The 15,457-nt window shown below is 46.3% G+C and overlaps 1 protein-coding gene across 7 annotated transcripts in view; it reads right to left on the reverse strand.

Moving 5' to 3' along the window:
• The window catches only part of PLEKHA7 (pleckstrin homology domain containing A7), a 211,705-nt gene that overhangs the window by 45,717 nt on the left and 150,531 nt on the right, over positions 1-15,457 (reverse strand). For 6 of the 7 annotated variants that reach the window (XR_009454443.1, XM_059708993.1, XM_059708992.1 and 3 more), the window contains one exon: positions 2,209-2,664. The exons of the other annotated variant lie outside the window; for it this stretch is intronic. Coding sequence is in view for 5 of the 6 variants with exons in the window: in XM_059708993.1 (XP_059564976.1) it covers positions 2,209-2,664 (456 nt within the window). In the remaining variant the exon portion in view is untranslated. The remainder of the gene's footprint in view (positions 1-2,208; positions 2,665-15,457) is intronic. 7 annotated transcript variants of the gene reach the window in all.

Genomic DNA, 15,457 nt, shown 5'->3' on the forward strand with positions numbered 1-15,457 from the left:
GAACCAGCCTTTAAGGGTGAGGCCACAAGTAATTGACTGTAACTTCGAAGCCAAGAACAGAATATTATCAGATCATTTAATCCAGCCTTTTGTCTCCTAAAACCTAATGCCCATTGTAGGAAAGCATTAGTATATTAGGACCAACAGAGTTTGGGTTAAAAATAATGAGTGTTTTCTCTTACTGGAGCATAAACATGTATTTTTAGATATGTGTTAAATCACTAAAAATATTAATTTGAACTTGAAGGATTTAGATGCTAGAAATCAATCTATCCTTTACTCTCCCAGTATTGGTCATGCCTGTCTTGTGTTGTTTACATGCTCTTCTGCCCAGACTGTTAGTACTATCTATAGGGGCCCTTTTGGGGCTGATCAATACAATAGTTAAGCTTTTTCCTCTAATATTGATCATGACTTCAACATTCCTAAGAGCATAGTTCTGAATGAGTTAAATTGGAAGGAATTTTAATTATATTAAAAGATGTAATGTACTTTCTGCCTACTCAGATCTCTTCTCTGTCGTGCCCTTATATTTCTCGTTAAGCTATATACTACTTTTTATGCTACTCCTTTTAGAAACTGAAAATTCTAGTTTCACTCAGTTTTTGTGTTAATGAACATTTTGAATGTGTACCCCTGTATATGTGAACAATTAAATCTTGACCTTTCAAAGTCATAACTAATAATCAACCTCAGGGGTTGATTGATACCTTTTGACCATTTATATGAGGGTTGCTATTGTATTGTGTACATGGCTGTAAATTACGTGCCTTTCCTCTGTGTTTATGTTAACTAGCTGACTTTTATTTAAATTGTGAAAATTTAAAAAATTAAAATAGGCTTATGAAAAAACAACAACCCTTCCAGTGGTCCCCTCTGTTGCTTTTTCCAATAAAACCCAAATTCCTGACATTGATATGAGGACCTGCACATTCATCTGAGGACCCAGCTTTCCAAGCTCATTCAGCAGGAAAGTCACTTACAACCACCTTGTCCAGCACCGAGCATGGCAGCCCCTCCCGTGTCCTTGAGCAGAGCTTCCGTTTTCCATAAGACACCAAATGCGAACAAACAGAACTGGCCCCTGGTCAGTCCCAGTGGGGATGGGCAAGCATCTCAGCTCTGACACAAAAGGCCCTCCTCCTCCTGGTCTGGCCCACAACAATGTCCACCAATTGCTTAGGGGGTTCCACTGTGCCTTCTCCACCATCTACCCTCACGACTGTCCAGCTGGACCAGACTAAAGAGGTTACACAACCCGCACATGCGCTCCACACCCACAGGCTGGAAAGCAGGCCTGGGCTATTCCCCCAGGAGCGCTGCTGCCTGCAGAGCCTGCAGAGCCTGCAGGTGGAAAGCCGGCTCGCCAACAGGGAGAATGAAGTGTGGCAGCTAGCTCATGTTTACCAGGCCGGTGGCAGACTCGGCCTGAGCTCTGGTATTCCCCGGGCCCTTCTGGCACGGGGCACTTTCTGAATGCGCCCAGGCCTTGCTCTCACCTCTCTAGTCGGTGGTTTGTTTCACAAGCCTGAGGACAGTGAGGGGGGGATTTGCTGTCTTGAAGGCAAAACACACAGGCTTTTGGGGACAACGGAAGCTGGGTGACCCTGAATTCTTCATGTTCATAAATGTGCCCTAATTAATCTAAAATTATAAAATACAGACAGTGCTTTGCAAATAGCAAGGATTCACGTGCTCTAAAATCATTGAAAACTGCTTCTTGAAGGAATGGGCATGGTGAAGCCTAAGTCAGCAGTGCCTAAGCACCACTCTATGTGCTGGAAGTTAACAACGGGCCTGCACTGACTCTAGTTTCTATACTTCCCGGATGCAGAGAAGGCGCAGGTAAAAGGAGAAGAGGAGTTGCTGTCTACAGGCTGACTGCCTCAAAGCGCGCTCCCCGGGGAACAAAGAAGCTTCCTCATGCTACCTCGTGTGGCTCGGGAGGCCTGCAGGCCCGGATTTGAACTTTGGCTTTGCCACTTACCTGTGCGCCCTGGGCATTTTCCTTCCCTCCTCCCAGCCTCATTCTCCTCATCGATAAATTGGGACTATTCCCCCTCCTTGCAGAGCTGTCATGGGATTTTTTGGGATAATGGAGGTAGAGAGTTTAAGGCCAGCATTACCCAGGGCATGCTGGGTAAATGACAGCCACTGTTATTGCGTTATTTTGCTCATAGGTAGCAGCGATTCAGATCTATTACTGACCTCCTGCCATCCCCCTTCTGGGACTTTGCCCAGTGCTCCACCTGGGCCAGGCTGCTCTTCCTCTGGCTGTGCTTTTCATGGTTGGTCCTGGGAGGAAAGGCCCGCGGGTATCCGCCCGTCCCATTCTGCTCTCCTGGGCCGTATGCGATGCCATTCTTCTCTGCCCTCTGGGGCTGTGCCTGCTGGCCTCTCAGGCCACCGGGTAAGTCCACGAACAAGGCATCTTCCTCAGCTGGCGAGTACGGGGACCTGGTCTTGCTCCTGTCCCTCCTGCCCTCGGATGGGTGGGAACGGTACCGTTCTTCCTCTTGCTCCCGCCTCTCGTAGCCATAGGAGTCCTCATGGCGGCGATGAGGACAATCCCTCGCATGTCCGGGTCCCACGCGGCCACACTCACGACAGGACTCCGCGTGGTTGACCTGGGGGACTGCCTGCCGCTCCAGCTTCTCCAGGTCCCTGCAACGACAGAAGTACATTCAGCCCGATCCAGACAGCACAGCCGGCAGCCAATCTCCCCAAAGCATACCCTTGGCACTCAAACTACCTCCAGACCTTTGCACGGACTGTTCCCTCTGCCTGGAACACCTTGTATGCCCAGTTCCTCATTCCACCCTCTTAAACTTCTACTCCCTTGAGATCTAAAATGTTACCACCTCCTGGAAGCCACCCTGGCCACATGTACCCAGTCTAGATCAGAACCTTAACCAACTCCATGGTCACACTGGACCAACTGGCCCAAGTAGACATGGTGAGAGGCCCATCTTGCCAAGCATCATATGCCCAGAACTCGTGTGCAGAGACTGTGACAGAACAGGCGCTCTGAATGAGTAAATGATACAGTGATAGTCTCACACCTTTCCATATTGCCATCTGCCTGAGGCCGTCCAGCTTGGACAGAAAGGCTCCTGAGCCCACTGGCTGCCAGCACAGCCCCAAGAGCAATGGCAGCATAAGGAACATTCCCACTATCTGGTACCAGGGACACAGCAGCGGCCCCACAAGCTTTGCGGCATTTAGACTGGGGAGGCAGGGAAGGGAACACACTCCATCCCAGAAGGACCAGGAAAATTACCAGAGACCCTTGGATAGGGCAGCCAGTCTACTTGTGCCCCATGGTAAAAAGTCCTGGCCTTGAGATCCATCACTCTTCCAACAGCCAAGCCAGACATCTCTTATTTCAACATGAAAGCACACAATGGGAATGCTGCTGCATTTACATCCTAGATTTAGCCATACCTAAACCAGATAAATATTTGGACTTTTTGTTTGTGAACCAATAACTTCTCTTTCTCATTAAGCTAGTTTGAGTTTGGTCTCTGTTACTTATAGTGGAAGGAATCCTATTATATCATTTAATAATGATACTAGAGGCCCAGTGCATGAAAATTCATGCACTGGGTGTGGGGGGGAGGGGTCCCTCAGCCCGGCCTGTCCCCTCTCACAGTCCAGGAGCCCTCAGGGGTGGGAGGCGACCGGCCATCAGGGGGAGGCGACGCCCCATCACACCTCTGCTGTTGCCACTGCCAGCAGCACAAGCCTCGGCTGGCCCTGGTTACCTGAGCCTCGGGGGGCCCTGGGTGGCTGGGGAGCTGAGGGGACTGGGCCCTGCCATCTTTGAGGGCGTGGCATTCAATTAGCATATTTCTCCTTATTGGCTGTGGGCGCCGCCATCTTTGCAACAGCATGAGGGTCAATTAGCATATTCCCTCTTTATTAGATGGACCTTTAGATGATGATCTCTGAGGGCCTTTCCATTCCTAAAACCTCCAGCAGTAGGAACATATAGGAACTATTCAGGTTCTACACTTTTAGAAAAAGCAATTCTTACAGTAAATGTATGAAGTGACATCTCTGTTCCTCATGTACACATTCTAGGTTTTGATTTCATCTTTCCTCTTCCTTTAATCCTCCATAACCACATCAGTGTAACCCCAACCAGTAGCCTTCACATTGCTTAAGTTGGCCTTTATCTTCTTTGCTATTCCTCAAATTTGAGAAACCGTCCAAGGAGGATGTGCTAAGGCTGCTGCCTTAAGATTAAACTCTGGCCGCACTCTGGGTCATGCCCCGGCCAAGGAGCTTTCTCACCTGGTTACTCCAATTGTGAGGCCTACCAGTAAGTAACTGCACCTCAAAGATAAACCGCACTTTGTCATACAAGCTACATTGTGAAGCAAATATACCACCTACATGTATGACATAAGATCTGGAGGGAAAAGGGTTTCCTCAACTACGGGACCCAAGGACTGTGGTACAGTGTCTCAGGGCAACCAACTGCAACATGGACTTTCCTGGTCAAGGACCTTGCTGTTACTGAGCACTCATACACCCACTGGATGGGCACCTGGGTGCATGAGAAAGCAGTACAGAAAACTGCTTCTGCCATCAAAGCCAGACGATCCTAACACCCCATCTAATAAACTGTTCCCATAAAATGACTTCAAATCGTGGAGTGTGCCAGGCTTTTCTAACTTATAACTTATAACTTAGTCCTACTGTACAGGTACACATGAGGTACACACCCTTGTATATGTCAGATAAATTTGATAAGGAATGACAAATCCTTTTCTTGAGATTTATACCAACATTTACTAGAAAACAAAGCTTTAGAGAGCAACTAAAAGAATGGTAGTCTGGCAGCATTCTAGGCCCTAAGACTTGCGGTTATGAACTCCTAGTCCCATGGCTGCTGGGCTTAGAGAAAACGCCTTTGTGCCCAAAATGTGTAAACTATAGCTACAGGTAAGAAAGGGGAGGTAATGCTCCCTCTCCCCCACCTTACCCGACTTCAACATTGAATTTATTAAGTTATAGGCGTGAAGGCAAAAATGTTTTTTTGGCTTTCTCCCTGTCTCCTTATATTCCCAACAATTTAACACATGACTTCTCAAATCAGGAGACCTGTCACAAAATAGATTTGCCATGCTCAATGGAGCACAGCGATGGGAAAAATGAAGCACCCTTGGCTGTCAATGATTGTGTCACTCAGACGCTGGCCATGTAGGGCACAGACGTGTAGCTAAGATGACACAGCCTTTCCTGTGCAGGCCACTGCAATCACTGTAAGCACCTGGAGTCAGACATTGTTCAAAACATGGGAAACTTCTGACATTTGGTAACCATTTGGACCATATATATCACTTCCCGAGCACAACAAACCCAGAGGGCGTAGGATTTCGAGCTAGTCAGGCCTAGACTCAAATGCTGGCTTCACCCCAGTATACGCTGGGTGCCCCTGGGCAAGTCCCTGACCTCTCTGGTTTCAGGTTCCTCCTATGCAAAATGGGGACATCAGCCCCTGCCTTCCTTGGTTGTTGTGAGGATTAAAGGGGACAATGCATAGAATAAGCACAGCGCATGTCTGGCACACAGTGTGCCTTCACATGCAAATGGTTGCCTCCCAACATCTATTCTCCCCTCCTGCCTTACCCCATTTATTTTTCAAAGCAGCAATGTACCCAGCAAAAAAAATACATTTCCCAACCTCCCTTGGAACCGAGGGTGATCATGTAACTAACACAGATCCAGCCAATAAGACATACGCAGACATCTTCACGTCTTTAAAAGAAGCACCATAGCTGGCTTAGCTACCCTTCCCTTCCTCCTGCCTGGAATGTAGCCTTTGTGCTGGAGAGCAAGGTGACAACAATGTGAATGACAGCCACCTGCTGAAACCTGGGTAGAAAGCAAGAGCCGGGCCCCTGATGGCATCATGGAGCTGGTGTACCGGCCTGGATTCCGGTTCTGTGAGAAAACTAACGCCCAATTTGAGTGCACCATCCTGAATCGGGTGGTTCTGTGACTAGCAAACAAATGCAATCCCTAACTGCATTAGGGGCTAAGCCTTCTATTTGCAGGGGTTACGTGCCCTCATTTTCAGCAGATCACAGCAATGCTCTCTGTCTGCTTTGAGCAGATTCTTATTTCCACTGCAAGTGGGAAGAGAACACATCTCAGACCAGGATACTTTTCTCTCATCCCTTTTCTTTTCAAGAACTTGGAAGGTAACCTCATACTAAGCAATTGTGCACTGGTTATCATTTTACTCTGATCCCAAACTCTTATCTCACCAGGAAATAAGGAATAGCATTCCCCTCTATCTTAATGCTAAATACACACATTAAAACTCAATCGAAGACCCTGGTGGGCAGAAGAATGACAACATGTAGCGACTTGGTTGGACCTTGGTCCTATTGTTGGATACAGCCCCTCTGTTGCAATCCCACTGGAGGATCCCTGCCCATTCACTTCACCTAAACAACCAGACGAGCAGCGAGAACCAGGGCCAGGCCACTGACATTCTTGGAGAGTCTGGTCCGAGCCAGGTCAGTGGCAAAAGCCCTGTCCCGGGAGCCCAGCTCAGCCCGTGCTGACAGACGCCGAGCCCGGAGCACTGACCCTCAGCCTCAGGAGGACAGTGAGCTCCAAAGCCAGGACCCACCCTGGACACAGCCCACAGACTTGCACAAAAGGGTGAAGAGAAAGCAACTTGGAGTCTCTAGGGAGCCCTAAGACAGGTTTGCTCGCTTGAATTCACTCCTAGCATTTGAGGGAGAAAATGGCTGGAGAGAAGGAAGACAGGAGTCGGTTTCTGCTTTTCCCCAGAGTTAAATAGGTCAGTCCCCCTGGGAGGGGGAAAGGTATCTGGCCACCTTTCATGCTCTGCTCTAGATGAACAATAGAGGGCCCGGCAGCTCTGAGCACACACTCCGCAATCCCCAGGCTGCCCTCCCCTAGAGAAGAGCAAGGCCGAAGAATAAATGAACCACCAGCCTGCCCAGCTGAGAGGCCTCTTGCCTCGGCAAAATGGTTCTTGGCAAAGTCCCCTGTGAAGATTCAAGGACTGACAAACCAGACGAAGAAGAAAGGAAAGGTAGCCAGGTCTCCTCACTCTGCTCATTCCTGCCTGGAGAATCCTTCCCTCTTCCTTCTACCTGAGCAAGTGGTGCTCAACGGCCCCAGCTCAACCTGAGCTAGTCTGCAGTCCTGGCACAGGCCACACCCACTCACCTCCCATCGCCCGACATGGCAGGCACAGTTCTGGCTCATTCAGTACCTGTGGCCAATGCTTGGTTATTGTTATCAAATGCTAGGTCCTACTGTGTGCCACAAACCTGATATAGCCCATCTCTAATACCTGCAAGGTTAGTACTGTCAAGTCCAGAGAGGCTGAGGGCAGTCACATGAGTACTGGATTACAATAAATTATCTCTACTGGGATGGGGATGATGGCAGCAACGGCTATCACTGACTGCGCACCCAGGAAATGCAAAACCCTCAGCCAAGGTCGTTACATACATGACCTCTTCTTATCATTGTACAATCCCACAAGGCTAGAAATAGTCTTACTCTTTCATTACAGGTCATGAAAGTGAAGCTCAGAGAGGTTCACCATCTTGCCTTGGATCATGCAACCAGTGACACAAGCAAGACTCAAACCCCATCTGGTCCAACCCCAAAGCCCTGCACTGGGCTAAGTATTTATTACTTCTGCCAAGGGCTTGTCCAAACTCAGGTGTTCCTGCTACACTTTACCCAAAATGATCAGAATTTGGAAGGTCAAATATTCAGTTCTCTGAAGAGAGTGCAGAGAGCCATTTCCGAGCAGGCTGATTCCCCACATGCCAGTCCCACAGCAGTGCTCAGATTGCTCTAGGACATCCCCAGTCCTTAGCTGAACATCTCACAGGTAGAGTTTCTATAGATATTTGGTTCATCTATCCACCCACCCACCTGCCCAGCCAGCCAAACATCCATGCACCCGTTCAATAACTGAATGTTTGCTATGTGCCAGGCACTCTTCTCATTTTCAAGGAGCTTACAATTTTATAGGGGTGACAATCAGAAACCAGGCCAATGTAACGTTAGCATGAAAGTTCTATGCATAAGGAATGACAGAGTGCTACAAGCAGGGGCATCTAACACACTGAAGGGTGAGGGAAGGAGGAAATAACACCTAGACTAAGGCCTGGAGGGTGTGCTGAAGTTGTCCTAATCAGGGTGAGGGCTGCAGGAGCAGCTGAGCAAGGCCCAGAGGGATCCTACTGCCTCCAGAGATGGACCACTATCTACCTCCCAGATGCCACTACAGTCTCCTCCACCCCTTTCTCTCTGATTCAACCACACTCCTAAGCTTCTCTTTCTTGAACAAAACAAGCTCATTTTTGCCTAAGGTTGTAAGTGCCATTCCTTCTGCCCAGAACATTCTTCCTCTAAGTTTTGTATATGGGACTTTCTTGTATCAATCAGGCCTCACACCCACATCTTCGCCATATAGAGAAGCCTCCCCTGACCACCCTACTCCCTGCCTGCTAGTCTCTCCAAACCCATCATCTTATTTCACTGCATCTTCGTGCACAGATCATGATAAAAAACCATCTTGTTGATTTGTTTGCCTGTTTATGGTCTGTCTCCCTGACCTCCAAGAATGCATGGGACTTTGCCTCTCTCTTAAACACTGTTGTATTTCCCAGCAATCTTTAACACTGTGACCCAAAATATGCTCTCAATAAATATTCATAAAATAAAAGACGTAATGGATGAATGCATGAACAAATGCACCCAACTCAAGAACTTCAGTGTGGTTGGGGCACAGAGAATGGGGAGTGGCAAGATATGAGCCAAAAGTGTCTGTAGGGACCAGACCCATGCATTGCTCAAAAGCCCCGTTAAGGAAGTTGGATTTTACTACAATGATAGCTAGACTGTAAGTTCCTTCAGTCCCAAGACAGGACTATAGTTACACTGGAGGCCACAAAAGTTTGGAAACTGAGAAAAGAGATAAGAGGGGGCCTTCTGATAGGCCCTCCTATCTGAGTCACTTGTCAGATGTGAGTTGTGAGGGCAAACTGACCTCCCTGCTTAGTGCTTTAGCTTGTTAGAGAGGGCAGGCATCCTATGATAAGAGAGAAAAAGCACTCCATCAGGGAAAGTTGGGAAGCCAAATTTCAAGGAGGTGCAGGGAATCTAAAACTAGAGTCCAAAGTCTGACAAGTGGAAGAACATGGGAACAGGGGAAAAACTATGAACAGGAGGTAAATGGCAGCAATGCTTGGTGCATGCTCCTTACAGCTTGGCGGGGGGCGGGGGGGACGGGTGGAGCTGGAGGGAGGTCTCAAGAATACTTGAATAAATATCTATCAAGAGACCCTGAAGCCTGTGTAGGAAAGAAGAGGACAAAGGGAAGAGGTGCAGTGAGGGTGCTCAGCTTGGCTCCTGGGGATGTTGCAGGAAAAGGCTGGGGGGCAGGGTATAAAGAGCAGGCAGAGGGACAGTGCTGCAGGACCCTGGGTTGTTGAACTACAGTTCACACTCTAGGGAATGGGCACATCCTGGTGAGGGAGGGAGTGTAATTTGCTCACAGGAAGTTCATCATCCATGTGATCCAGAGGATTAGCGATGAAACTGGAAGGGTGTAAAGAAGAGAGAGCCAATGATGTTGTTAAACCAAACCCTATGGAAGCCAGCATATGTGAAAGGGGCATCTACTACGTCTTAGGCATCATGCTCAGTAGGCACTTTATCCATTCACTTATTTAATACTTGCAACAATTCTAGAACTAAGAAAAGCCGAAGTTTAAACAGCATACCTAAATTGTACAAGTGACACAGCTAGAAGGTAGTGGAACTGGGGTTTGAACTAGGCTTATCTGACCTCAGAGACTACACTCTGCGAGGAGATACTTAGGGTAAAAGAGGTTAATGTAGTAGGAAGTAAGGGGTGAACCAGCTGCCCTGGACATTGGCTGTTTGCGCCTCCTTTATCTCATGGCGCACGTCATTTTACCTTCCTTTGCCCACAGCCCGAATGCTACTTGGGCATCCACCCCTGCCTCACTCTTAGGCCCATGGTCTGGTTCTCAGCAGTGGAGCACGTATCCCAGGCCTGTGCCAATCAGCATGTGTGTTCCCTGGCCATGGTGCATGGTTTAGTGTGTAAATGTGATCTAATATCTGTTTAATCATAATAGATATCTGGACATGAACTCTGCTCTTTCCTGCTAGACTGAAACTGGATGATATTAAGTCTGGGGCTACTGCAGCTATTCTGCCACCTAGATCTGCCCGGGACCACCATATGGAGTTCAAGAATGAATTCAGAAGTGGGCACAACCCAGAGATTGACTTATAATGATATTGTCTGAGCCTTAAACCCAGCTGTTTCTAAAGCTAGATCTATTCTGAACTTTCCAGTGACATGAATCAATTCATTCCCCCCTCCAGGTAAATCTGTCTGCATCTTCTGTAACCTTGCAATCAGGAGTCCTACTACACCACATTCATACAGAAAGCATCTGCCCATATGACTAAGCATGGAAGCATTTGGGTGAGAGTCAAGGAGAGGAGAACAAAGCACTACTACTGGCCGCCCCCTTAACAGTGACGCAAGCTTTCCCATGCAGATCACCAAACTGGAGGAAGGGAAGGCTTCGTTCGGCCTGACAAATAATTCTAACTAACCAAATGTCTGAACATCTTATTCTGGAAAAAAACCCCACAAAACAGAACATGTACTAAAGTCTGGATTTGCTTCGCTGACAATTTCATCTCTCATAAAATTAAGAGGAAATGATTTGCTGCCTTTATTCTGACTCAGAAGGTAGAACAAACTGTGTGATTTCTTTAAAAAATATATTATTTTTACTAATTTCAGAGAGGAAGGGAGAGGGAGAGAGCTAGAAACATCAATGATGAGAGAGAATCACTGATCAGCTGCCTCCTGCATGCCCCAACTGGGGATCGAGCCTGCAAGCCGGGCACGTGCCCTGACTGGGAATCGAACCGTGACCTCCTGGCCCATAGGTCGATGCTCAACCACTGAGCCACGCCAGCCAGGCAAACTGTTTGTTTTTTAAAAGGAAAACATGATTATGGTATTTTAAGTTTATTAAGAGCACAATAAGAACAAATCCTAAAAGTTCAGGGGAAACCTAGGGACAATACAAAATTCAGAGCCTGAGACCCTAAAAGGGAAGGCAGCCTGAGAGAAAACAAATGGAGCCCTCCCAAACCAAAATCTGGTCGTTAATTATAAATTTTCAGGTAAGGAAACATAAAATACAGGTTGGGGCAAAAGTAGGTTTATAATTACCAATAATGCAATTAATAAATAATAATACAAGAGTAAACTCTGTGTTTCACATACTCACAACTGTAGGCCTACTTTTGTCCTACCTTGTATATCCAGGTCTCAGCTAGCAAATTAATCCTGAATGGCGCAAGGCAGACATGACTTACCAATCACAGCGCCTTTTCTTGTTAAGCCCAATTTCATTCTCCAGTTATCTCTGACCCAGTGCCCTAGTCAGCCACGATGAATTGACCAAAGCTGGGACATAAGAATGCACCCAGTTTCCACTGCTGGTCTAAAGAAACCAGCGTAACAACACAGAGGGCTCTCAGAGTCCAAGTTCTAAAAGGACATGCAAGCCATGGCCTGTTTGGCTCAGTGGATAGAGCGTCGGCCTGGGGACTGAAGGGTCCCAGGTTCGATTCTGGTCAAGGGCATGTGCCTTGGTTGCAGGCACATCCCCTGTGGGGGGTGTGCAAGAGGCGACTAATCGATGTTTCTCTCTCATCAATGTTTCTAACTCTCTGTCCCTATCCCTTCCTCTCTGTAAAAAATCAATAAAATATATTTTTTTAAAAAATAAAAGGACATGCAAGAGAAATGAAGGTGGTGACAAAATCAAGCACAGATCCACAGTGGAATGGGCCATGTGAATGATGGCAAAAAAGGGTAAAATCTAGAAAGAGCTAATGCTTGTTCATTTAAAGCAAAACAAAACAAACTTTCTATTTTTTGAAGAATTAAAATAAAGGAGGGGTGGGCTTAAAAAATATGAGACATAGGTATCTCTGCTTGGGGAAGATGACACAACTTAAATTAAGCTGGATTCTTCAACTTCTAGAATTAGTTCCTTGTTTTCATTAAGAAAAATGATCTACACCATGAAAAGGAGAACCACCTTGGTTAAGAAAGACGGCGAGCCCAAGATGGGGAGGAAGATGGGAGAGGCCCATTCTCCAGGGGCTGAGCTCCAGGCCCAGCCATCAGCATCCCAGGACCCTAAGGGAAGGCGAAGATGGGCTCAATAAACCTCTCAGGTGACCTCTGGGGAATCAAAGAGAACAGGCAAAATGCTGGAATACTGGAGACTAGCAGACAGCATCCCGATTTCCAAAAGAGGGGAAAACAGATTCCATTAACCACAAGACTGGAGAGCCTACCCCCAACCCCTGCAGGGAGGTAAGCCGCCTTCTCAGCGAGGCAGGTTTCCGAGCAGGTAGGAAAGGAAGCACTCCGACAAAAGCAAGTGCAGTAGGAAAATGGACAGAGCACAGGCACCGGCAAGTCACTGAAGAGGAAATGCAAGTGGCCAATAAATAGAAAAGATACCTCAAATCATGGAAACACACATTACATAATCAAATACTATTTACCTATGCAGCAGCTCAGCAAAAATTTTAAAAATTGGTCATATCAAATATTGGCAAAGATTCAGGGAAATGAGCACTCGTTAGTGAAACATATAGCTTTCTTTAAATGGCATTTTGGTGATGCTGATTAAAAATTAAAATACACTGTATTTTGACCCAAGAATCTGAAAGACTTACACAAGCAGAGGCTTGTAGAAAGTTTTCCATTAAAAGACTATTTATTACAGTAAAAGATGAGAGAAAAACTATCCCAAGTTTAACACGTGCTTAAATACAGTATGGTACTATGAAATATCATACAACAGTCAAAACATAAAGTCGATCAATATACACTGATATGAAATGAAAGATGTGATCATTCATACTTTAAAAAAGCACAAAAGAGCCTGGCTGGCATGGCTCAGTGGTTGAGCGTTGACCTGTGAGCCAGGAGATCAGGGTTCGATTTCTGGTCATGGCATATGCCCAGGTTGCGGGCTCAATCCCCAGTGTGGGGTGTGCGGGAGACAGCTGATCAATGATTCTCACTCATCACTGATATTCCTCTCTCTCTTTCTCTCATCAATTCACTCTCTCTCTCTCTCTCCCTTCCTCTCTGAAACCAATAAAACTTTATTTTAAAAAAGCACAAAAGGAGAGGAGAAACCAAGATGGCGGCATAGGTTAACGCTGGAGATTGCTGCCTCGAACAACCACTTCAGAGATATAACTAAAGGACAGAACAGACATCATCCAGAACCACAGGAAGGCTGGCTGAGTGGAAATTCTACAACTAGGAGGAAAGAGAATATCATACCCAGACTCAGAGGAGGCACAGTGCTGAAGTGAAATACTCAGGTGCGGAGTGCGCGCGCGCGGAGCGGGCTGGCGGCAGAGGGCGTGGTTGTTGTTTTCAATCGGGAGGGAGTTTCAGACTCTGAGCTCCAGATCCGGGCGAGTCCCTGGGGACCCAGACTCAAACGGGAGAAGCGGGACTGTCTGGCTTCGGTCGGAACTCGAAGGCAGCTTTCTCTCCGAGGTCTGCAGCGGTTGCTGGGACTTTGAGGGGCAGAGCCCCTAGGGACAGAACTGAGAGAAGCCATAACTGCTCGCTCCTGCCCGCCCTGTAGATCCCCAGGGACCCGCCCAAGCCCTGCACAGAGCCATTTGCCAGATAGCCTCAGGCAAACGCTAGATTAGCACCGCCCTAGAGATCCAGCACAGAAGCTCTCCCACTGCAGACACAGCTGACTCTCATAGCCAGTTAGCCTGGAGGTCAAATCACCCCTGGTATTACCGACAACAATCAAGGCTTAACTACAAGACTGCACACAAAGACCACTAGGGGGTGCACCAAGAAAAGATAAAAAAATGCAGAGACAAAGAAACAGGACGCAAATGTCAGAAATGGAAGATATAGAGCTCAAAACCACACTTTTAAGATCTCTCAAGAACTGCCTAGAAGCTGCCGATAAACTTAGTAAGGCCCTCGAAAAGACTGGTGAGACCGCCAATAAATGTAGTGAGATCCTCAAGAAATCTAATGAGACCCTCGATGTTGTGATAAAGAACCAACTAGAAATTAAGCATACACTGACTGAAATAAAGAATATTATACAGACACCCAACAGCAGACCAGAGGAGCGCAAGAATCAAGTCAAAGATTCGAAACGCCAAGAAGCAAAAAACACCCAACTAGAAAAGCAAAATGAAAAAAGAATCAGAAAATACGAAGATAGTGTAAGGAGCCTCTGGGACAGCTTCAAGCGTACCAACATCAGAATTATAGGGGTGCCAGAAGATGAGAGAGAGCAAGATATTGAAAACCTATTTGAAGAAATAATGACAGAAAACTTCCCCCACCTGGGGAAAGAAATAGACTTACAGGTCCAGGAAGCGCAGAGAACCCCAAACAAAAGGAATCCAAAGAGGACCACACCAAGACAAATCATAATTAAAATGCCAAGAGCAAAAGACAAAGAGAGAATCTTAAAAGCAGCAAGAGAAAGAAACTCAGTTACCTACAAGGGAATACCCATACGACTGTCAGCTGATTTCTCAACAGAAACTTTGCAGGCCAGAAGGGAATGGCAAGAAATATTCAAAGTGATGATTACCAAGAACCTACAACCAAGATTACTTTATCCAGCAAAGCTATCATTCAGAACGGAAGGTTAGATAAAGAGCTTCACAGATAAGGAAAGCTAAAGGAGTTCATCACCACCAAACCAGTATTATATGAAATGCTGAAAGGTATCCTTTAAGAAGAGGAAGAAGAAGAAAAAGGTAAAGATACAAATTATGAACAATAAATATGCATCTATCAACAAGTGAATCTAAGAATCAAGTGAATAAATAATCTGGTGATCATAATAGAATCAGGGACATAGAAAGGGAATGGACTATTCTTGGGGGTGAAAGGGGTGTGGGAGATGCAGAAAGAGACTGGACAAAAATCGTGCACCTATGGAAGAGGACAGTGGGTGGGGAGTGAGGGCGGAGGGTGGGGCAGGAACTGGGAGGAGGGGAGTTATGGGGGGAAAAAAGAGGAACAAATGTAATAATCTAAACAATAAAGATTTATTTAAAAAAATAAATAAATAAAAAAGCACAAAAGGAACCTATATATATCTATAGTGTACATATGTCTATAAAAGAATAAAAAATAGTTAATAGGATACCCATTAACCTGGTAACAGAGATGGCCTTGGGAAGGTGATTAAGAATGTTTTTGTCTTTACCTTTTTGCATTTTTTAAAATAAGAGATCTTCATTTACTGTATAGTTAAATATATATATTTAACAAACAGAAATATATATATATAACAAA

Source organism: Myotis daubentonii, chromosome 9, assembly GCF_963259705.1.
Source record: "Myotis daubentonii chromosome 9, mMyoDau2.1, whole genome shotgun sequence".
Lineage (NCBI taxonomy): Eukaryota > Metazoa > Chordata > Mammalia > Chiroptera > Vespertilionidae > Myotis > Myotis daubentonii.